The 24,986-nt window shown below is 34.2% G+C and overlaps 1 protein-coding gene and 1 pseudogene across 1 annotated transcript; both read right to left on the bottom strand.

The window, feature by feature from the left end:
* Nucleotides 1-2,932: 2,932 nt before the first annotated feature.
* Nucleotides 2,933-6,354, bottom strand: LOC114388752 (annotated as a pseudogene).
* A 111-nt stretch (nucleotides 6,355-6,465) lies between these two features.
* On the bottom strand, nucleotides 6,466-9,831 carry LOC114388751 (probable flavin-containing monooxygenase 1). Its single transcript, XM_028349406.1, has 5 exons — nucleotides 9,391-9,831; nucleotides 8,750-8,987; nucleotides 8,430-8,605; nucleotides 7,651-8,009; nucleotides 6,466-6,941 (listed from the first exon to the last, which is right to left on the bottom strand). The coding sequence occupies exons 1-5, from the start codon at nucleotides 9,829-9,831 to the stop codon at nucleotides 6,590-6,592; spliced, it is 1,566 nt and encodes a 521-aa protein (XP_028205207.1). The 3' UTR covers nucleotides 6,466-6,589.
* Nucleotides 9,832-24,986: the final 15,155 nt, after the last annotated feature.

Consider the following 24,986-nt stretch of genomic DNA (forward strand, 5'->3'; position numbering starts at 1 on the left):
ATGTACCATGGATGAACTGAAGGATTTGATCAAGCAAGTTGCGCCTCATGGGATTTCCCCTTATGGTATTCATGAAACACAAATGGTACGGCGATTGTTTTTTCGACAACCAAGTCACTATGAGTATTCAGATAAAATTATCAAATTCGAAATTATTGAACTGAAAACCAACGATGACATGTTGAAGGCGTTAGTGCATTCTAACTACTGAAAAAAATTTGGGTCAATAGAAATTTTAGTTGTTTTTAGTAAGCATGTAATCGAAATGGAAGATAATATGTCCTTGTCGCAAAATTAGCATGACTTAATTGTCGTATTTGATGCTAATTGTATTTCTTTCGACTCTGTTTAAGTTAATGTAATGTTATTTTATGTTTGGAATGATTTAACGTTTGAATTTGTGCAAATTTTATGTTATTCGTATTCAAAAATAAAATAAAATCCCCTTCTAAAATAAAAAAATAAAGACACAAGCTTCTTGCGGATCATCTACGTCAACTACGGATCAAATATAGCTTCTGCAGATCAACAAAAACCTATGTGGATCACGTCATAGCATACGCGGATCAAGCTAAATGAGCTGGGTGCACAAAAATATTTTAAAAATACACGGGGTATTTTTGCCTTTTCACGTAGGGTGCTGGGTGCACCTAGCAACACCCCTCGACCATGGAAGGCCATGAAAGGAGAGATGTACAGAAACCTTATCAGAGCTTAACTTCCCATCCAAAAAAGAAGATTGGTTATTATTACAAGGGACTCACATAATTAGAATTAAAGTGGGTCTCAACCAATTTTCATGCTGATTTTGAGAATTTTTTCAATTTTTCGGTTGTTCATAAACCACACTTTTTATGTAAGTTTCATCTCTCTTTTTATTCCAAACATTAGTTTGATTCCATAGTTTTCATGTATATCAGATATGTCCCAAAATAGAAAATCATACATTTTACTAAAAGAATTGTTTTACAACTTTTAATAAATAAGATCATATTTCAACCTAAAATAAAATTAAGGACCACATGAATAATTTAGCTTAAAAATATTTACTCATTTAAAATAAATTCTTAAAAGAGTAATTATAACTATTAGATGTAACATCAACATGTATTTACATTTTAATTTAAAGTAAATTATTGTAAAAAAAATTAAATTCTAATAAAGAAACTACTTCCTCTGTTTTTTTAATAAGAGTCGCTTTCTCCATCTTACTTATTTATTAGGGACAACTTCCCATTGAATGATTAATGAGCTTTAATATGAGAAGAAGAAGAAGAAATATTTTTAGCAACTCATGAAACAAAGTAGAGTTTTTGATGGAGAGAGATTTATTTTCACTAATTACACGTATATTAAATGAGAGAGGAGAGAGTTTTTTTTTTTGTTTTCGGATTCCTTCTTCAGCAGCAGTTGCCTTGAAATTGTGTAGTGCATTTATTCTCATTATCACTCCTATAATTGGAGTAATTGGATATTTTACTTATTTTAAGCCTTTAATGATTTCCTTAATTAGTGTGCAAAAGTCAAAAATGACTAAGTTGTTGGTTTGAGTGGTATTGGAATTAATCCCCTCAGGCAAGATCATAAATTCGAGTCTCATTGTATTAAAATGGTTTAATAGCCATAAAGGAGAGAGAGAAAGAAATGCTATTTACGCACGTGAAGTGACCAAATGACTGCATGCCTTTCATTATTGTATACGCAAAGTATTTATACACTTGAAGGAAAGAGAAAGCAGTGGTTGGTTAGTTATACCAGAAAACTAATTGCTAACCGTATGTAACAGTTGTGCCTAACTAACTCATGATACTAACTCACTAACTCATGCTACTAACTCACTAGTATTCGTTAAGAGCCCCCCGCAAGCTGGGAATGGATATTCATCATTCCCAGCTTGGAACAGAGACCGTGAAATAGAGATGGCGAGATAGGCTTCATGAGGATGTCAGCGAGCTGCATGTGAGAAGAAATGGGAAGCAGTTTGAGTAGTCCTTGATTGACTTTGTCTCGCACGATATGACAATCAATTTCGATGTGTTTAGTACGCTCATGGAAGACGAGGTTAGAAGCTATCTGGATAGCGGACTGGTTGTCGCAATAAAGGGTCGCAGGTTGAATGAAGGAGACCCGAAAATCATGGAGAAGATACGTGAGCCACTAAAGTTCACATGTGGTAGATGCCAAGGCTCGATATTATGCCTCAGAGGAGCTTCGAGAAACTGTGGATTGTTTCTTTGAACGCCAGGAAATCAGGGAGGGACCGAGATATACCGAGAATCCGATGATGGAACGCTGTGTATCGCGACAACCCGCCCAATCGGAGTCGCTGAAAGCCTTGAGCTGTAGGGTACCGTGAGTAGCGAGGAATATACCAGAACCAGGTGAACCTTTGAGATACCGCAAGATACGAAAAGCTGCTTGTGAATGGGCAGAGTTTGGGTGAGCCATATATTGGCTAAGTTGTTGAACAGCATGAGTAATGTCGGGACGAGTATTTGTGAGGTAAATGAGTCTTCCAATCAAACGTCGATATGAGGAGGCAGAAGTCTCTGATAAGGGAGTACCCATCGAAGCAGTTAATCGTGTGGAATAGTTCATAGGAGTGGAAACTGGTCGAGAAGCAAGCATGCCTGAGTCAGATAGTATGTCCAGGACGTACTTGCGTTGAGATAAGTGGATACCATGGCTAGTCTGAGCAACCTCAAGGCCGAGAAAAAATTTCAGCGTGCCAAGATCTTTGATACTGAAAGCTTGATCAAGGAGTTTGGTGATATATGCAATAGTGTCGAGGTTATTACCTGCCAAAATGATGTCATCAACATAAACAAGAACAGCGGTGATATCACTATTATGGAAGTGCAGAAAAAGGGAATGATCAGCTGAAGACTGCTGGAATCCGTGGGAGAGGAGGAAGGAAGAGAGCCGAGTGAACCATTGACAGCTGGCTTGTTAGAGCCCATATAATGAACGTTGAAGACGGAAAACAAGGTTAGGATCATGTACATCAAGTCCTGGAGGAAGAGTCATGTAGACCTCTTCGTCAAGATCCCCATGAAGAAAGGCATTGTTTACATCGAGTTGCCTGAGGTGCCAATTGTGAAGAGCAGCAAGAGCAAGAAGTAATCTCACAGTAGTGAGCTTAGCCATGGGAGAAAAGGTATCGAGGAAGTCTAACCCTTCCAATTGAGTGTATCCTTTTGCTACTAGGCATGCCTTGTATCGTTCAACAGTGTCGTCAGCTTTGTATTTGATCTTGTAGACCCATCGACAACCAATAGCTGTCTTATGTGGTGGTAGAGTTGTAAGAGTCCAAGTTTAGTTCTGTTGAAGAGCTTGTATCTCAACCTGCATTGCTTTAATCCAACAATCAAATTTAGAAGCCTCAGCATAAGAGTTGGGTTCAGTGTTTACCGATATTGACATGACAAAGTGTCAATGTGAGGGAGAAAGGCGAGAATAAGATAGGATGGAGTGTAGAGGATACCGAACATTACTCGCAGTGGTATCAACTTGAGAAGTGAGTGCACGGTGGTAATCTTGGAGGTAGGTGGGTGCTTGTTTTGGTCTCGTTGAGCGTCGTAGGGAAGGGTTAGTAGTGTGAGGAGATGATGGATTGACAATGGGTTGGATGGGAGAGTCAAATTTATCGGGGTTACTTATGAAGGGTGGGTGAGGTTTGATTATCAGGAAATAGTGGGAAATGGTCTTCATAGAAGACAATGTTACAAGATGCAGTGATGTTATGGGAATAAAGGTCATATACGAGGTATCCTTTGGTGTGTGGTTTGAAACCAATGAAGATGCATGGGTGGGCACGAGGGTCAAGCTTTTGTCTATGAGATTTAAGGGTACTAACGTAACACAGGAAACCAAAGACCCGAAGGTTAGAGATGTCACATGGATGAGCATATAACTTCTCGTAAGGAGATTTATTATTTAAAAAGGGAGTAGGAATGAAATTAATCAAATATGCTGCATGAGGTAATGCAAAACACCAAAAATTAAGGGGAAGGTTTGCTTGAAATAAGAGAGATCGTGTAACATTCAATAGATGTTGGTGCTTACATTCAGCAATGCCGTTTTGCTCGGGAGTTTCAACACAAGTGGTTTGATGGATGATTCCCTTTTGAGCATAAAAATCATATATAAGAAATTCAGCACCATTATCACTTCGTATAGTTTTTATTTTTCAATTAAATTGCGTCTCAATATATGTAACAAAGTCAATAATAATCTTGCGGGCCTCAGCTTTTGTTTGCATTAAGTAAATCCATGTAAAACAAGAGTGGTCGTCCATGATAGTTAAAAAATAGCAATGCCCATGCATAGATATTTTTGAACATGGTCCCCATATATCTACATGTATGAGATCAAAGTTGTTTAATGCGTGTGAAGTGCTGGAAGAAAAGGATGATCGTTTATGCTTTGCATAATGACATGTAGTACATATGAAATTCGTATTATTATGCAAAGAAGGGTAATAGGATTGCATAACTTGCAGTCTTTCAAAAGAGGGATGACCCATACGAAAATGCCATAAGTCTATAGGAATGACATTACATTTTGGATGAACAATAGTGGAACATATGGTGTGAGTTGGGTGGCTTTGAGGTGAACTGGTAAAGACCATGACTCACTTCAACTGTACCAATCCTCGCTTTGGTGTTGGTATCCTGCAGAACACAAGTATTAGAAGAAAAGATTAGTTCGCAATTAGTTGAAGACACGAGTTTGGATATGGAAATGAGATTGAAAGTAAAGGACGGTATGTATAGAACATCAGTCAAGATAATGGAAGTGGTAAGATGCACTGTTCCTAAGTGGGTAGCATGAATGTGTTGGTTGTTTGGTAGTTTAGCCATGATGGGACTAACTTGATGGTATGAATGAAAATTGGTTAGGGAGGAGGAGACGTGATCAGTTGCTCCTGAATCTAATATCCAGGAGATGGAATCTGCTTTTTCGAAAGAGAGAAGTGTACTTGTCGTGGTGTTAGTGGAACATGAAGAGATGGAGGCAACCTGAGATTGGGTAAATGCTGAGCTTCCTGAAGATGGCTGTTGTATTAAAGCGAGCAATGCTTGGTACTGCTCCGGTGAGAAGCGAACCAATTCTTGAGACTCATGGCGCTACATTTGGTCATTTATGGCCTTTCCTTCTACTGCCACAATGTTATTTGCTACCACTTTGCCATTGCCGAACTTGTATCCTGGAGGAAATTCGTGCTTCTTATAACATACATCTATGGTGTGTCCTATTTTCCCGCAATGGGTACATGTTTTTCCGTTTCTTGCATTGTAACCTTTGCTTCTTCCTTCATAGTTTGAAGGCACACCGTGCTTCTTGTAACAAACACTCTCAATATGGCCAATTTGTCCGCAAAATTCACAAATGATATTGACAGCATTGATCGAAGCGCTTTCTTTTGATTCAAGGTTGAAGTTTGGCAGGGAATTAGTACCTGATAACTGACGTTCCTGTTGAGCTACATAAGAGAAAATCTTTGGTATTGTGGGCATGGGTTCCATGAGCAACACATGAGATCGGACGTTGTTATATTGTTCGTTTAATCCTCGCAAAAACTGCATGGCTCGATCTTCTAACTTTCGTTAAGCAATGATAGTGAGGACTGAGCAGGTGCATTTAATGGTGCATGAACAAGTGGGATCGGGTCTGAAATTTTCAATTTCATCCCCTATGATGTGTAGCTTCGTAAAATATTCTGTGACAGAGAGGGTACCTTGTTTTATCGATGAAGCTTCCTGTTGAAGGTCAGAGATTCTCAAGAGATCTCCTTGCGCGTACCGGGATTTCAGATCATTCCAGATTTCCTCAACTTTGTTCATCCATAGAATACTTTGTCTAATCGCAACTGATACTGAGTGCACTATCCAAGATACCACCATGTTGTTACAGTGGCTCCATGCTCCATAAGTCCTATCGGTTTTCAGTGGTTCCGGCGCATTCCCATTTAAATTCCACTTTATTTTTGGCGCTCAGTGCTGTTATCATGGACCTGCTCCATGAGTGGTAGTTGCTTGAATCTAAAGCTGGCGAAACAAGGGCCACAGCTGAGTTTTCGCTTGGATGAAGGTAGAGATAGCTCTCTGTGTTTGGTGTTAATTCGTTCATGGTGAATAGAGTCAAGAAGAAGAGAAACTGAAATATGGAATTGAGTGCACAGCAAAACTCTTCATAGGAAGAGCTCTGATACCATATTAAAATGGTTTAATGGCCATAAAGGAGAGAGAGAGAAAGAAATGCTATTTACGCACGTGAAGTGACCAAATGACTGCATGCCCTTCATTATTATATACGTAAAGTATTTATACACTTGAAGGAAAGACAAAGCAGTTAAGACATTGATCGAAAAAATGTAATTGGGAGGAAAAATCATATCAATGTTCAATCAAGTTTTCTGACCAATAATAATCATTAATAAAATTGATAAATACTTCATATCAATAACATTATAATAAAAAATATTAATAAAATTAAGATGTAAATATCGATGTAATCAAAATACCCATATAAATTCTCATTATGGAAGTGATGCAACAATCAAACAAACTTAATTGCTTGCAAATTGTCATTTACGAGTAAGACTCGCGTAATCAGTGTGGCCATATGGTTCAAACAACTCTGAAAAAAGGCCTTTCTTCCTTCTAGGGTTATGCTTCATGTCTTTGCATAATTGATCGTGATACCAAATGGCACAATGAGCAATGCATATTTTCCAATAATACCTTCCACCATAAAGCTTCAAATTGTCTTCCCACAATTTCACGTCCTTTTCCATCTCTCTTATACTAGGCAGTTCAATGTTTCCATCCAAGAAATGCGCCAGCCACAAGCTTTTCATTTCCGAGGCAAAAATATTTGATGGCCCTTCAGCATATCCTATTATTGCCAACTGGGGGATTCGAGGATGAATTATTTGTCTGAATTGGTATAGCACAAGTAAGGTTTAGAATCTTTATATAAGAAAATAATAGAAAACAATCAGTTTATGCACTAATAATATAAAAAATATATATTCTTTCGTCTAATCATAAATGGTCATAAAAGTTTGTTATTCTTTTTTATAATTATCTTAAAAAACATGCAATAATTATTTTAAATTAGTACTCCTGGCGTAGAAATTAAATTCATAATATTTTTATCTTAAAAGTAATAGTAACGAAGACTTAAATATATTTTTTCTTTACTTTCTAAAATTAATTTTGATTTAAGTTGCTATAATATATTTTTTTTATTTAATCTCTATTTCTATTGAAATGCAATAATACATGCTTTTAGTTATGATTGTTAGATATGATGTTGTTAGTGATGCCATTGTAAACAAATTACCCGAGTATGACAGAGCCTAATTATGTTCAATCATTAAAAGCAAATCTAATGACAAAGACTAAATTCATTTAAACATGTAATTTAACAAATTCATTAATTAATAAAAAAAATTTAACAAAGACTAAAATTAAACATTTTTTTAACAAAGATAATATTATAAAATCAAATCAAGATACCAAGGAAAGGTTACAAATTATGAACCACCCCCAAAAAAAAAAATTAATGAGAGAGAATATGTTTAAGGCTATATTAAATAACAGGTTATGGAAGAAAAATGAGCCAAACCAAGCAGGGACTGACCTGTAGAGAGGTACTGTTGAGGTTGCGTGCCCAATGATGTACTTTTGGAAGACCGGAGATTTGAATATGTTTTTGATTTTTTGGTCACCTTTGTATCCAGTGGCAAAAAATACTATATCTGATTCCAAGGGCTTAGCTTCTCCATCAATTATTACACCTTCTTTGCAGAAGCCAAAGCTTTGTGATTCCTTTATAAGGATGGATCCTTCTTTTAGTTTGTCAAAGAAGTTGTCAGGATACACCCCAAACAAACATGTGGAGAGGTCCTCAAGAAAGCTGTGATTTGGCACCATTCCATACTTCTTCAATGGAAGCTTCCATTTTAGAGTAGTTTCAACAAGTCTAGAAATTCCCCATCTCTGAAAGTTAATAATGGAACCATATATGAATGTGACAATTTGTTCCTATTTTCCATGAACATTTATAAGACTAGGAAATAAGAATATAAAATATAAATGAAGTTTCTCTCATAAACTGTTGGAAATCTCATATTGTATAGTAATTCATATGGTCAAATTAAAGTGTACAAGTAGAGAACAACTTTGAACTTACAAACTGATTTTATAAAATTTAGATTCAAACTTAAATTGTAAGATAAACTAAAATTAATTTATGCACTTAAAATTTTTAGAAGCCCTCTTGATTAACTTCTTCAAAAATTGAAGTGAGTTGATTTTGACTTAAGAAAGAAGCTCAATCCATTTAATCTTTTTTTTTTCTTTCTCGATAATAACTTATAAAGAAATTTATCCAAATAAGATGTGATTTATTGTTGTTACCAATGGTGAAAGTAAAGTGGCCACGAGGCCAAGTAGGAAGGATTCCCCTGGCTTGTGAACTAAAAGCTCCGCAAAGCGATTGAAGTACAAGAATCCAGCAATAATACCCCAAAAGTTAAAATCTGGAAGAAACCAGTGTGCGGTTCTTTGGATAATTGTGCAAGGATGCTTCATTCCTACAAAAGTTATTAGTGGAAGGAAATATCAGAATGGGAAAATTGAGAAGGAAATATAACTACTTACTAGTTAGTGATGTAAGACAGTTAAATAAATCCTTCTGCAGGTTTTGTGCAGAAAATTTCCAACAAAAAATTTCTCACCATTTACATTTGCACATTCAGCTGCTAGATCAAGACCAGATTTCAGTGAGCCTATTATTGTTACTCTTTTTCCTTTGACCAATTCAGCAGCAGTGTCATTGTCCAAATTGGAGTAGTCCATGGAGTGCATAACCTTGCCATTGAAAACTTCTGGGCCTTTTCCGGGTGGGAATTCAGGAATGTTCGGAAAACCACTATATTTCCCAATGCAAAGAACAACAAACTCGGCCTCATGCACCTGCTCATATAAATGTTCACTTTGGTATGTTATACTATATAGCAAAAGCGACCATTGCAAATGACAAAAGAATCTAATAAACATGCTGTTTTTTTATTCATTATTTAAACTCATACTCATCTTCCATGTCATTCAACAATATTTTTTTTTTTGGTTAAGAAGGAATCAAACTCCACAACTTAGGCACACTGCTCAATCAACTGAACCCTGTTGGTACAATATAAAATTTATGCATGCATAATTATGGTGACAATTAGCCACAACTTTATGTTATAGTGATAAACAGAATAAAAGAATCCCAAGAAGATGCTTGATGGCAAAACAAGGAATAGATAAATGAAAGCAAGACTTCCTCCAATTATAAACTAAGAGCTTACCAAAGTAAATAAACTATAAATAATACCTCTATGGATAAATTCTTGGTATGTTGCACAGCAATATGCCAAGTTCCCTTGGAGCAGAATGGCCTGCCATTACCACCCCACAATTCCCATGACTTCATTTCTTCACTGGACTCTCCACCAACATAATCTATATCAATTACTTTGGAGTTGAATCTAATGTAAGGAATGAGGGAAAAATGTTCAGCATAGGAGTTAACATAATCTAGCACTTGCTTGTGACTTGGATTATCTTCTTTCACAGAAGGCGGCCATGGAAAATCCATGAACTGGAACATTTGTTTATTGTTTTGGAGCTTGGTGGACTCCATGGTATGTCTCCATAGTCCTCCAACGCCATCATCAACTTCAAAGACAATTGGATTAAATCCAAACTCTATAACGTATTTGCAGGCAACAAGGCCGCTGATTCCTGCCCCGATAATTACAACCCTTCTTTCCATTTCAGCTATGGAGACAAGAATTGCAAGCAACTCTCAGCTTTATGTAGTGAAGCGAATTCTTTCGAACTACATTGAGTTATTAAAATAGTAAGAAAGATTTGTCACGGACCAACATGATTTCAGAAATTCCAAAACTTAATAGAAATGATCTCTGCAGAGACATGTGCCGTTTTGTTTTATAGCTGAGTGGTACCATATCTAAATTGTGAGAAGCAGGGAACAATTAAAAGATATATTTATAACATAACAATTATGCCTATTTTAAATGTTAAACGGTTGCCTGATGCTAGGTGCACCCAGCATTATTGCTGGTGCATCCAGCATTTTTTAAAAATGCTAAAACTGTCCCTACACTTTTTTTGTATTTGTGCTGGGTGTGCATGAGAATAATCCGTAAATCGTACGGATCAAGTTGATCTGTAAGATTGATACGAATCAAGTTGATCCATATGTTGATATTAAGCATACGGATCACGTTAATCCGTAAAAGACTTATGGATCAAGTTGATCCGTAAAAGGCTTATGGATCAAGTTGATCCGTAAAAGGCTTATAGATCAACTGGCTTACGGATCAACTTGATCCGTGAGTCTTTTACGGATCAACTTAAAAGGCTTACAGATCAAGGGTATTTCAATCTTTTCCCCTTAAGTGCTGGGTGCAGCAATAATAATGCTGAGTGCATCTAATATCAACCTAAACGGTTTCGACTTTAAAGTCACATGTAGCCCATCAAATGAAAAATACTATATACGATTATAAATACAAATATAGAAAGATAAATGGTCAAAGGAACCAATAATCTAGTACAAACAATGCTTCAAGCCAAAAGCAAAGTACTATTTATCATTGTCAAATGTATGAGGTGTTGTATTTTAAATATAGTTTAATTCTACTTTTCGTATGCTTGTATCAATTGTATGACAAGTTACGATTTTTGTGGTTTTTTTAGCACACTACACTTTCTCTTTTCATTTTTTCCTAAAATACACCTATTGGAAAACTATTTCCTAAAGTACACTAGTTGCACACTACAATAAGGAAGTCGGGTTTGACCACCCCGACTTCCGTGCTTGATGTTTTTTTTTAATTTAAATTATTAAAATAGTATAAATATTATATTATATAAATATATTTTTAATTGGTTTTAAAAATATTTTTATTAAATTAATTTTTTTAATAATAAAATAATATTATTAAATATAATTATTTTTCTTATATTATTTAATTTTCTTAAGACATTTTTTAGGTGAATATTTTTTAAAAAAAAATTGAATTTCGTCTAGTAATATATTTATTTTAGTAAAAAAATTAGAACTTTTAATATTATTATTATACTAAATATAATTTGTTTGTTTATGTCATTAGATTTATTTAAAAATGACAATACTTTTTGTTTAACAATTTATCTATAGAAGAACATTATATTATATTATAAATAAAATATTTAAACAATCACATTTGGCTAAGAAAAAACTTAAGATGAATATATGTTAGGACAATTGTTTCTGTTATGGTCATGTTGTCGGCAAATTCCACATTTTTTTATACTTTCTCATTCATTTTCGTCTTCGTCCAGCTCAGTAGGAATGCGAGTTGAAACGGGACGACCTTTTGCAGTCATCTTTCTCCTTAGATCAGGACCTCACTGATCTCCTTCATATTTTTGCCACATTGATTTGTGGTAGACGTGCAAAATGTGTTGTGAAGTGAATAGCGACGGCACATAGTTCATGGGATCAACATTGACAGATTTACAGACAGCCATGACGTGAGAACACTGTAAATGTTTAGCTTGATATTTACCACAATCACACTTTTTGGGATTATAACAACATTACTCTAAACCTTCCAGGTGGTCTGGTGTTTGAAGTGAGGATTGGGTCTCTGTTACAATAAATGTGTGATTGTATCTGTCGAATTCGTTTACAATGTGTGTATTTGATTCTTGTTGACTGTTATTCATTGCCTTAGAGACGACTTCAGAATATCGTGAATCGGAGTTGATCATTGCCTGAGTTTGTCGACCTCTAATAGCAAAGAGTTGTGCAGTCATGAAGTACGTCTCCTCAACCAACGATGACACCAGCAAATGCCTTGTATTTTTTAACATGGAATTAATAGACTCAAACAAATTGGTAGTCATATGTCCCCGACGTTTCCCCTCATCGAAGCATTGTACCCAATTTTGTTTGGGTAATTGATCAAGATATGCATAACCTGTAAATATTCAATCAATCTATTATGTTATGAAATTTGATTGAAAGTAACTTTTAACGAAAAAATAAAATGGATTCTCACCAGCCAGCATGAGTGGTTTCTTTAAATGTTTGCAGTTTGAGTTACCGCGAAGAAAATTTTGTGCAATGTGCCACAGGCAAAAGAAATGGGATGTGTCCTGAACCCATAAGTTACTTGGGTTGTTATAGGCGCTTATAATCGAGGGAAATGTTAATTTGCGGAGTAACATGTCTTCTCAAATTCTTTAGGAAAAACCCTCAAGCTGAAGTTGTCTCTGCTTCTACAATGGCGTAGGCATATGGTTAGCTCCATCTTGTGTTGTAGCTATCAATAGTGTGCTAGTACACTTCCCATAAAGCCATGTACCATCTACTTGTACTATGGGTTTGCAATATGCAAACCCATTAATGCATGGACCAAATGGCCAAAAGACACGTTTAAACATTCTTTTGCCTGGTACGATTTCTCCTCCCTCAAACACGGATTCTGTTTGAGCAGTGACCACAGTCCCGGAACACAAGATTGCAAAGCTCCCAAAAGTTTTGGCAGGTTGGCATATGAAGAACACCACACCTATCGAGACATGCATACCGAGATATGCATACAGAGACATGGAGATTTGATCTGCATCAATTATTTGTTTCTCGACTGTGGAATGACATCAAATAAACCGGGTCAAGCTACAATTTGGACTACAACAAGATATCCCTGTTGATCCCATGAATCTTGATTGACTTCACCAAATTGACATGCGAGGCAATCACTATAGTGACTGGATGGAACATCATGCGGAGTGGACTAATATTTGGAAAACAAATGCAATGATGTTTTAACTGGGCAATGGGTTGAAGGAATAGTGACACATACACCAGCGTACATGGAATAGTATAGGAAAAACACTACTATGTTCTTGTCTATTGCACAACAACTAAATGATCCACGCACAACAATTACCCATAATGTTGTAGGGACAAGTGTTGAATAAAAACAGTTTGAAATTCCACATCCTCAGTCAATGTATTGCACTCTTTCACCTGTTCATCAAACTTTTGGCTAGACTGGCGAGTCAGTCAGCACAACCAGCCATGAATGGTTGACCAATTTATTTGGCGTCGATTTGAATACACCAAATTCTACGACATCATATTTAGCTTCTTTACAACAATTCGATGCACCACATTTGTTTGGAGAACAAGGACAAAGTTCTTCACCTGCAACAACCCACATTGAATATACTGACATAGAACAATAATATCATTATGACGTGGGAAAATCGGTCATACAGGAAAGAATAAATCCGCGATGTAATTGGCGTCCACCGCCCTGTGGGACTGGTCATCGTCTTGGTCATTGAAGTATAAAATGTTGTGATAATGGGATCAAATATGTTTAAGTACCCCTATAACGGTTTCATCAACTATGATTTGGACCCTTGCAATTATGCTTAAGTGCTCATGTTCTGCATTTTTTTAAAATTATATCCAACACATTAATGATATTTGTGACACACTTTTTCCACAGTTTGAACGTCAAAGAATCCAAAAAACAATAGATCGTGCACCAGTTCCATGGACAATCACCTCAAAATAGAAGCACGAAATTGAAAAAACTATGATTTGGACCCTTGCAACTATGCTTAAGAGCCCATGTTCTGCATTTTTTTAAAATTATGTCCAACACATTAATGATATTCATGACACACTTTTTCCATAGTTTGAACGTCAAAGAATCCAAAAACAAAATATTCATGACACACTCTGTAATTTGCACACGTCTCTAAAAAATTAAATGTCGCACTAGTAAAACTGACATGAGATGGACAGCTCAGAATTTCTTTTTTCACTTTGAAAATTATAATGGACATCTGTTCCATCAGTTACCAGGAATAAATCACAGTCCAAATTGATAACACTCTGCAATTTGCAGACGTCTCTAAAAAATAAATGTCTCACCAACAACACTTTGCAATTTGCACATTATGGACCCTAGCAAATATGCTTAAGTGTTCATATACGCGTTCATTTAAATGCATAGTTAACTAGTGACTCATCCAACTATAAGTAAATTCTATAAATACCACTACAGCTAAAGACATTCGTAACACTTTCAAATTTTCATCTCAATCCCTACCACAATGTGTCACCCAACTACATATGTTTGTGTTTACTACAACGACCAAATCTGCAACACTAATGAGGGCACCACCTTCGTTAGTAACAACACAAAAACTTTCATGGTCAACAAGGTCATAACCTTTACACAATTGCTTGAACTTGTTCACCAAAAACTAAACATTAAACCACAACAACGTATCCAACGTCTCCATTTTCGGTGTCCTATATTTGAGTCAGGACAACGTTATATGTACACATCTTTTATTCTGCGAGATGATGCTGATGTTCGACAAATGTTCAACATTTTTTATAACAACCCATGACTACCATTTGTGGAGTTATCTGTCATAATTTGTGACAATAATAACCCACCAAGCAACCAACATGGCTCAACCTCCAATCTTGAGGACTTACCATGATAGTGATACCGACTCCTCTTCTGAGCTCGAAGGAAGTAACATGTCTCCATCTCACGAAACAATATTCAAACGGGATTGGTAATCTAAGAATCATTCATGTCTTAGTAATTTTTGCTTTGAGGTTTTCATGTAGTGTCTTGTGTCCGTGTTCAATGATCACTTTACGTAATGAAATAAATTTTTGGTTTAAATTTAAGTTAGCAATTTTCAGTTTACCCACTTCTACTACTGTAGGTGGCATGGTAACATAACTGTTGAAATTCACAACAGTTTTCAATTTACATTACACTGTTTCAAAAAATTAAATGTCTCACCAGCAAAACTAACATAAAATGGACAACTCATAATTTATTTTCTCACTCTGAAAATTATCATGGACGTCTGCTGCATTAATTACAAGGGAAAAATTATTGTTCTAAATTGACAACACTTTACAATTTGCACACGTCTCTAAAAATTAAATGTCTCACCAGCAAAACTGACATTAGATGGACAACTCATAATCTCTTTTTTCACTCTGAAAATTATCATGGACGTCTGCTGCATTAATTACAAGGGGAAAATCAAAGTTCAAATTAACAACACTCTGTAATTTGCACACGTCTCTAAAAAATTAAATGTCTCACCAGCAAAACGGACATGAAATTGACTACTCACAATCTCTTATTTCACTCTGAAAATTATCATGGACATCTGCTGCATTAATTACATGGGAAAAATCACAGTTCAAATTGACAACACTTTACAATTTGCACACGTCTCTAAAAAATTAAATGTTTCACCAGCAAAATTGACATGAAATGGATAACTCATAATCTCTTTTTTCACTCTGAAAATTATAATGGATGTATGCTACATCAGTTACCAGGGAAAAATAAACATTGGATTCTAGAGAAGCTTTTGGCAGGAACACAACTCTAACCTTACGAGATTCTAATACACATCAGCGTGGCAAAATACTCATACAACTATAAATAACACAAAACACCCTTAATACAAACACACAATTTCACACAACATACCTTCATAAACCAAATTCAATCTTATTACTGTGTCATTTTTGGGAGAAACAAGCAGCCAACAAGCAGCTAGACCATTGCTAACTTGAGATTAGCATTCATTTTTCCAAATGGATCAATCACTCACAACCAAACTGGTGTTTATTTTCAAAGTCCCACTCCAACACCAATGCAAGTTCCTAATGATTGTTCTTTTGATACACTCAAGCGTAGAATGCACAATACCCTTCAACTAACTAACGATCAATTAGTGGATGAAATCTACTACCGACAATCATTCATAGATGCAAGTCAGCAATATTTTTTTTCAATCTCTACAATTGAAAAATGATGATGATGTTTACACAATGTTAATGTGCAGTGAGCAATACTTGTGTGTTAGCCCTATAGAATTATTATGTATCATCAATAGAACACCGGATGCTATACTCTTCAATCCACTATCACTCATGCTCACGATGCAATTATGTATTACAACGGGAAGTGGAACATATCACGCCAGGGTGAGTTTTTGGGTTACTCCTTCACTAGAACAAATCCAATAAGATTTGGCATTCCTTCGGGATATAGCATGGACAAACTCAAGGATTTAATCAAACAAGTTGCACCTATAGGGGTTCCACATTATGGAATTCACGAATCACAATTGGTTAGACGATTGTTCTTTCGACAATCAGGTCATGCTAAGTATTCAGAAAAGTTAATTGAATATGAAATAATAGAATTGAAAGATAACGAAGACATGCTAAAGGTGTTAGTACAATCCAACTATTGGAAATGATTCTGTCAATAAAAATTTTGGTTATTTTTAACAAACCAGTAACCGAAATAGAAGAAGACATGTATGTTGCACAACATATTTCAGATTATCATTAGTTTTGTCATATTTATGTAGCAATTATATTTTTTAATATGTTTCATTATTCTCAACTATCATCTCAGTTATCACACTTTTAAATTTTGTCTATTATATAAGACAGATGTATCAATTTATTGTGTTTTTTTAATTTATTTTAATATTACTAACTAATTTTTTTATTTTTTAATTAACAAACATAACAAAAAAATATCAACGACACATAAATTTAACTAAAAAATTACATATAACATAACTAAAAAATTATACTATAATTTTATCTAATCTTTTTATTTTTTTATCTGTATATATCTCTTAAAAAATTAAAAAGAAAATTAAAAAAATTAATTTAATAAAAAAATATTTTTAAAATCAATTAAAAATATATTTATATAATATAATATTTATATTATTTTAATAATTTAAATTTAAAAAAAAAAAAAAAAAACATAAGCACGAAAGTCGGGGTGACCAAACCCAACTTCCTTACTGTAATGTGTAACTAGTGTACTTTGAGAAATAGTTTTTCAATAGGTGTATTTTGGAGAGAAAAAAATAAAGAGAGAAGGTGCAGTGTGGTGAAAAAACCCGATTTTGGTTCTTTGTATTTCCATTCACCATTTTTTTTATAATTGAGTATCTTCGTTAATCTTTCTTTAAAAACTTAATAAATTTTTCAATAAAAAAAATTAATAGATTTTATTGACATGCGAATCATGACGTGGTGATTGTCGTGTAGAAGTATATTAATATATGTACCAAATTATAATATAACTAATATTAATTTATTAATATATACTATCAAAACAAATATTAATAAATATAATAATATTAAAATTAAAATTAATAAATATATGAATTATGGTTTTATAATAATATATATTCATTTATACGTGCTTATTGTGAGTATCGGATGAAAGTTTAAACTCTACTTTCAACATTTTGTAATTTCTCTCTCCATTTTCACATATAATCTATCAGACAACACTTTTAGCTTACACTTTATCTAAGAGACCAATAAGTCGTTCAATACAGATCCATGTGGGTTACTATATGTTGGCTCTCTAATTCAATTAAAGAAGTATCGCAAATCACAAACACCTAAGTTTCGTTCAAGCAAAAACTTTAAAAGTTTTTCCTTTTCTTTTGAGGAATGCAAAAACTTGAAGTTATCGGAAAGTTAAATGACTGATAAAGGAAAAAAACTAGTTTAAATGGTGTTCATGTCGGAGAACACCAAGGAGAGAGGATGGGGATATTCTAGAATTCCATTGATGTCTTCTCCTAGTTCCGCCTAATCATGAACCTAAGATGAGCCCTGCGACTTACTTCTATTTATACATGGTGCTCTTCGACAATGATATCCACGTGTAAGGGTCTCATTGATTTCTTTTTGCTACGCGACTGTACAAATTCAGTATTGTCCCCTGTACTTGGTATAAGGTGCGAGGTTGTGTACGTTTGACATGTCAGACAATTGTCTCCCTAACCTTGTCATCGTGTGTTGTACTTCCTATCATTCAAGTGTCCTCATCATAAGAGTAGGACGTTGCTATGACTTCCCGGGAATGAGAGTCAACCTCCCTAAAGAGGTCGCACTTATGGGAGTCGGGTGTTGCATGTCTCCAAGATATTATAACCCTCTAAGCATTAAGCCTTGTGGCGTAAATGGTTATGGGTAAGTCAGTATTTGAAGATAAGTTATGTATTCCATGTATTATCGAGAGAGTTGTCCCAAATGGTGTACAACCCTTCAATCATTAAGCCTTATGACATAAATGCTTAAGGATAAGTTTGTATTTATAGATAAGTTGACCAAGACGATGTATAACCCTACTAGCATTTTCAGCCCGAAGTCGAATACTCGAGAATCGTAGTTACGATATCTTCTAAAACATATATTATATAGATAAGTACTTGGTGTTCAGTTAAATCGAGTATCCAAATACTATTTTCACCTGAATCTCATGACTTTGTATCAAATATTCAGCCTAGTCGAATAACTGATATCCTTTCATAATATCAGGTACTCGACTTAGCCGAATATTTGATACCTTTCCATAGTGTTAGGTACTTAGCCTAACCGAATACCTAACACATCCCATCCAATCTGTGATGATCAACTTAAGGAAAAATAATCAAGATTGTTTAATAAAAGATCATTAGGAATAAGACTAGTTCCCTAATGATAATTATAGATACATTACCTAAAGAGGTAATTTTGAAAAAAGACCCATAGGTTCAAGACTCACTAAGGTATGTATAAATAGTTATGTGAATATTAAGATAAATTACTCTTGATTCTCATTTATTATCCTCATTATTGCTTTCAACTGAAACATTATTTGAGCATTGAAGCAAGTACCTCACCCTCCAGCTTGTTAAGTACTATTTGGAAAAGAAGAAAGATCACTTAAAGGATGTAAGCAAGGAGGAATTTTACATGTCTACCCTGTGCAGGTACACAAACAAAATTATTAGGTTCACTTTTTAAACAAAGTTTTGTATTCAAACTTCTTTGTGAATAACTTCAAAAAAAAAAAAGCTTGTTTGTGAATGAAAAAATAACATTGTTGGAAAGAAAGATCCACTAAAAATAGTGGATCAGATTTCTTAACAAAAATTAATTATGAACATAACTAGTAGATCTTTTGAACGAGTATATCATTATGAAAGAAAAAGGAAAAAAAAGAATAAAATTCTAAGCTTTAGTTGAATGAAGAACCATCTCAGAACAAAAAGTAATAGTAACTTCTAATCTAGCACTAAACTTATAAATAGAAATTCAACTTGTGGTATTTCACGGGAGAATACTCAGCAAACATTTGACACTTTCCCAATAGCAGTAGCAGCACGCATCTGCAAAAATTACAGAATCAGAATCAGCAAAACAAGAACAAGATAAACACGTAACGATAAATCTGGACACAAAATGTTGCATAGACGAAAGAAAGTCGAGTAATGAAATATCACATCTTAACACAATTGCATATTGAATTGACCTATTGTAATTCATTCAAACAGTACAAAACAAAATCAGACGGTCGTTCAATAATATATTCGGATGGAGAAAGAAAAGGATATAGATTGTCATGAATGTTCTGTTGATTGTCATGTCCATCAATTCAACTTTTGGAAGAAAAAAATGAAATATCTTGCAAATGCACGTTGAATATGATTTTAAGGATGCTCAAAAACCATGATTTTTAGAAATTATAAATATTAAGAACTATATTTCCTGATAATAAATAAAATATGTTTAATTGATTATTGAGAATATTTAAATAATTTTTTTTGGATATAAAAAATTATATGATATTGTTGTTACAATGTAAATTTCAAAAAATATTATATTTTTTATCATGTTTATTCTAACTTATGTTTACTTCTCTATTTTTTTTAGTGTGTAGTGCCATGTTATAGTATGTTTATTCTTAAATGAAATGAAATTTGGAGTCTCACAAATTAGTCAAATGAAAATTTATTGACATTTCAGTTTAATCTATTCAACAGTCATATCCATAATCATTCTTGTGACATTTTCATTTCTCTGTGTCACATAGACTCTTTCATCAACAACAACGAATGAAACTTAACCGATGAATGAATTTGTCACATTTTTTTATTTTACTTTCAAGAATTAAAATTTGAATTTCTATTTTTGGAACACGAATTTGTCAGCGTTTTACATGTTCAAAACGAAAATAACTATTTACCCAAATTAAAATTTTGGGTGTTTATTTGTAAAAAGAATAAAGTTTAAGGAGATTGGATATTTTTTCCCTTAATTTAAAAGATTACGTTATTGCAGAAAAATGTATGTGGATTAAAAAATGACTTTTTTTTATATATATAAAAAAGATGTTGGAAACGTATTTTAACATTCATTTTCATCTTCTTTTTTACCTCTCCTCTAAGGAAATTAAGCAGTACCTGTGGCCTTCATCTCATCTTCTTCAATATTTTAACATATCCCCTTGTGTTTGGAAACGTTTGGACTCGAAGGAAAAAAGAGTGGAACAGAGGGTACAGTGATCACTGATCACAGCATGCGGCGAAACAATTAACACGCTCATCATTTTAAGTAAACGACGACAGCATCGACGTGGACTGCAACCGACAACGACACGCGTACGGGAGGCTCTTGTCGTTTAACTCACCCATGGCAAGTTTGGGATCCAAGTGCTCCACTTGCAACGTTTTCGTACACACGTGGTTCTTCCAACTCCATCACTTGTGTGGTATGCAATGTTGTTCTTTATTTATATTTTAAAATCTCTTGCGCCCCCTTGCGTAATATCTAGATATTGCACATTGCTTCTCTTCATGATCAGCCTCTTGTTTTTGTTTTTGTTTTTTATTTTTATTTTTAATTCTATATATATATATATATATATATAAGAGATTTTTTAAAAAAAAGTTGTTTGCTTCTGCAATAACTTTTATAAGAATTTTTTTAAAAAACATATATTAATTATTTCTTTTGAATAAAGTATTCTTAATTATTTTACAATTTTTGTACTTAATAAACTATAATTAATTCTATAAATTAAAATAAGATCATTCTTTCTCTTGTAAGGATTAAATAACATTAATAGTCCACATTAGTTAATTAGGTTAAATTAATTAAATAAAAAGAGTGAGACGATGAATCATGATGTTTTTTAAGGATAATTTTAAATTGTTGATAAATATAATGTTATTAACTAAATTAATTAAGTTTGTAATTGATAAAAAATAGTTTTAAAAAAATCTTATGAGTAATATAATAAATTCTTTAATAACCAAACAAACATTTTTTTTAAATACTCAAAATGTGATTCTCATCTAATATTTTTGGGATAACATTTCCCAGAATTAAAAAAAATTACGTAAAATAATGCCCCGAATGATCATTTCACATCCATTCATGAAAATCAAAATATGATTGCGTTCCTTAATTATCATTAGTTAAGGCACAAATTTGTTTTGACAAGATATCAAACAATCATCTATTTCTAATCTAAATTCATTTTTCAAAATCTAATTGTAATCATGATTTAATTCAGAAACTGAAAAACAAAAAAAGGAGAAGGGCATGAACTAAAAAATTGAGAGAAGGGAACTCAAATTTACCCTCATAAGTGGGATCCTTGAGTTGAAAACAAGATTATCCCTCCATGGGTATCTTCGTTGAGAGCTTAAATTTGAAAATTAAAGATCGAAGACACGAGAAAGGAAGAAGAGAGAGAAGAGATTGAGCAAAATATCCTTGAAATATGAAATTAAATCTAAAATGCGGGGTAAAGTCTTATCTACAAGAGAGCTAATAAAATTCGTGGGCCCTACTAAAGTATTTGAAGCCCACTTATTAAATTCCTATAAACGAGTGAATAGACAATTTAGTTCCTGAGATTGTACCTATTTTGCATATTAGTCCCTAGCTTAATATTAAATTCAAAATAGTCTCTATCTTTGTATAAGTGTTGCAAAATAGTCCTTCCGTTAAATTTTAAAGTAACGTTGTTAGTGAGGTCAATTTTAGTGCCACGAGGACTATCCAACATGACACTAAAGGATGACATGGCATGACACGTGGACGTTCCTCCTAAAAGATGTCACGTCATTTGATGATAACAAAACGAGTAAATAGACAATTTAGTCCTTGACTTTGTACCCCTGATGCATATTAGTCTCCAACTTAATGAAAAACTCAAAATAGTCTCTATCTTTTGCATAAGTGTTGCAAAATAGTCCTTAACTTAAAAGATGCCAGAAATCGTGCTTAAAGTGTCCATGCATTGCGAAGGTTGTGCCTTGCACGATTTCTGGTGGCGCAGATTCCTCCTTGGATTTCTTGTCATCTTTTGATTCCTCTGGTTTTTTCTCTTCTTCTTTCTTTTCTTCTTCCTCCGCTTTTTTCTCCTCCACTTTATTTTTCTTTGATTTTTTCTCTTCCTATTCAGAACACAAAAAAAAAATCAGAACCCAAAATGATACAGTAATGGTAATTGAAGAAAAAAAAGGAAAGAGAATGGTTATACAGACCTCGCCCATTGGTGTTGATGGCTACAAAGATAAGGTTGTTGCTGTAAATTTTTGGTTCTTTTTATTTGTGCAAGTGTGTGTGAGTTCTTTTTCGTATATATGCCTCCATTGGTTCAGAACCATCATATTTGATGAAAGTCACTCATTCTATCATCATCAAATGACGTGGCACTAAAATTGACCTCACTAATAGCATTACTTTAAAATTTAACGGAAGGACTATTTTGCAACACTTATGCAAAAGATAGGGACTATTTTGAATTTTTCATTAAGTTAGGGACTAATATGCAACAGGGATACAAAGTCAAGGACTAAATTGCCTATTTACACGTTTTGTTATCATCAAATGGCGTGGCATCTTTTAAGAGGCACGTCCACGTGCCATGCCACATCATCATTTAGTGCCACGTTGGATAGTCCACGTGGCACTAAAATTGACCTCACTAACAGCGTTACTTTAAAATTTAACGAAAGGACTATTTTGCAACACTTATGCAAAGATAAGGACTATTTTGAATTTAACATTAAGTTAGAGACTAATATACAAAATGGGTACAATCTCAAAGACTAAATTACTTATTCACTCTCCTATAAACCTATTATAAAGTTCAATTGGTCCATTAATTACAAAATAAAGGGATTTCCTTCTAAGCATAATTGTTGGTGCACCCAACATTTTAAGTGAAATGATTAAATTGCCTTTCACTTAAAATTTTAAAAGGGTTCTTCCTCTCTTCTCGTCTCCTACGTTGCTTTGCTTCCCTCTTCTTTGTTTTCCACTTCTTCTCGTCGTGTTGTCAGTGACATCCACTGCCCCTACCGTCGACATCGCCTCCGCCATAAGTCCCTCCATCTGGGGCCCTATTCTTCGTTCTCCATCGGCATTTATACATGTTACTTTGGCATTGACATTTATACGGATTAACAATTCGTATAATCTATAAAGATTTATGAATTATTAAATAGTAATTTACTCAATATTTTAAATTAAATTTATTTATTAGTCAATTTGTTAGTTAGTTTATGAAATTCAACTATTATTTGAATGATAACATTAATTGTTATTATTGTTTAAATTTGCAAATTATAGTTAGAGCTAGAAGATTGTGTTCGGATTTAGGCAAAGTTATAGGAAGAGCCTTAGGGACACAAGTTAGTGGTGATGCGGATGAAGCCCCTCAGCGTCGAAGGCCAACAACATTTGCACATAGACAACAGGCAGTTGCACCTATTGCTGAGGATGTTGAGCATATGGATCATGTAGCTGATGAGGTTCATGAGGAGCCTTAGAAGATAGTTATTGATAATATATGTGTTGATGCCTAGGATTTTCTAAGCCCCACGATACATAGATTTTGACGGAATATATTCATCATGTGACCGCCATAGTTTGGGCAGGAGAGGTACTTATTTCTTGAATTATATAATATTTTCATAACTATTTTTCATTTAACTTGAGGTGATAAATATTTTTTTTCAAGAACATCCTGAGTTGAAGTTGTCCTCTCATAGAAGAAAGGTACAAAAATCTATGTCCTCTAATTGAATGTTCCTTGGACACTGGTGACAGGGGACTGATATTTGTTTTTGTGGAGAGGTGACACAAGAAAACTAGTAGTTTTCATCTTCCAATAGGAGAGGTCACTATCACCCTTGATGATGTGGCATCCTTGCTACATCTTCCCATTACAAGCGCCTTCCATACCTTTGATGCTCTTCATGTAGACAAAGTCGTGGACTTGCTAGTTGAGTTGTTTGAAGTCAGTACACAAGAAGCAAAACATGAGACATTTCACTGCCATGGGGCATATGTTTTCCTAGTCTGGCTCCGAGACATTTATAGTCTATAGAGGAGATTAATGATAGATGAATGTAGTTCTCTGAATACCTTGCATCGGTGGATCAAATTTGTGTTGCTCCTGGACAATGTGCAACAAACTACATGGAGTGATTCTACATGATATCTCACCCCTTCACAAGTCTGACACAGCCTGGGGATCCTCTTAGACATCTACCCATGGTGCACGATGATACATTTATTGAACCAGATCCTCCTCAGCAGTCAGTCGTTGCAGCGGCTATGCAAAAACCACATGTACCTGCACTTGTTGATGTAGACATGCCTCAACATGTAGTGGTATAATATATTTTGAATTCACTCACTATTAGTTATTTAATGTGTCATGCATTAAATGTTTACTTTTTACCTTGTGCCAATGTCGTAGAAGGCTTGCCAACGGATAGCAAAAAGGTTGGAACGCTTGATCAACATGAGGATAGTTACTGCTGGAATTGAAGCATACATTGTGACCGAGTAGTGCCTGAGAATTGCCAGGGGTGTGATTGAGCAATGAAATGTTTGTGTTCAGTTGAGATGAATGCAACATACATTGGACGCATGAAGATTCTTAGGATTGTTTAAGTTTTACAGGAATTATGTCTGCAATATGACTACATAGTGTTTATTATTTGGTGTTATTT

This window comes from Glycine soja, chromosome 15, assembly GCF_004193775.1.
Source record: "Glycine soja cultivar W05 chromosome 15, ASM419377v2, whole genome shotgun sequence".
Taxonomy (NCBI): domain Eukaryota; kingdom Viridiplantae; phylum Streptophyta; class Magnoliopsida; order Fabales; family Fabaceae; genus Glycine; species Glycine soja.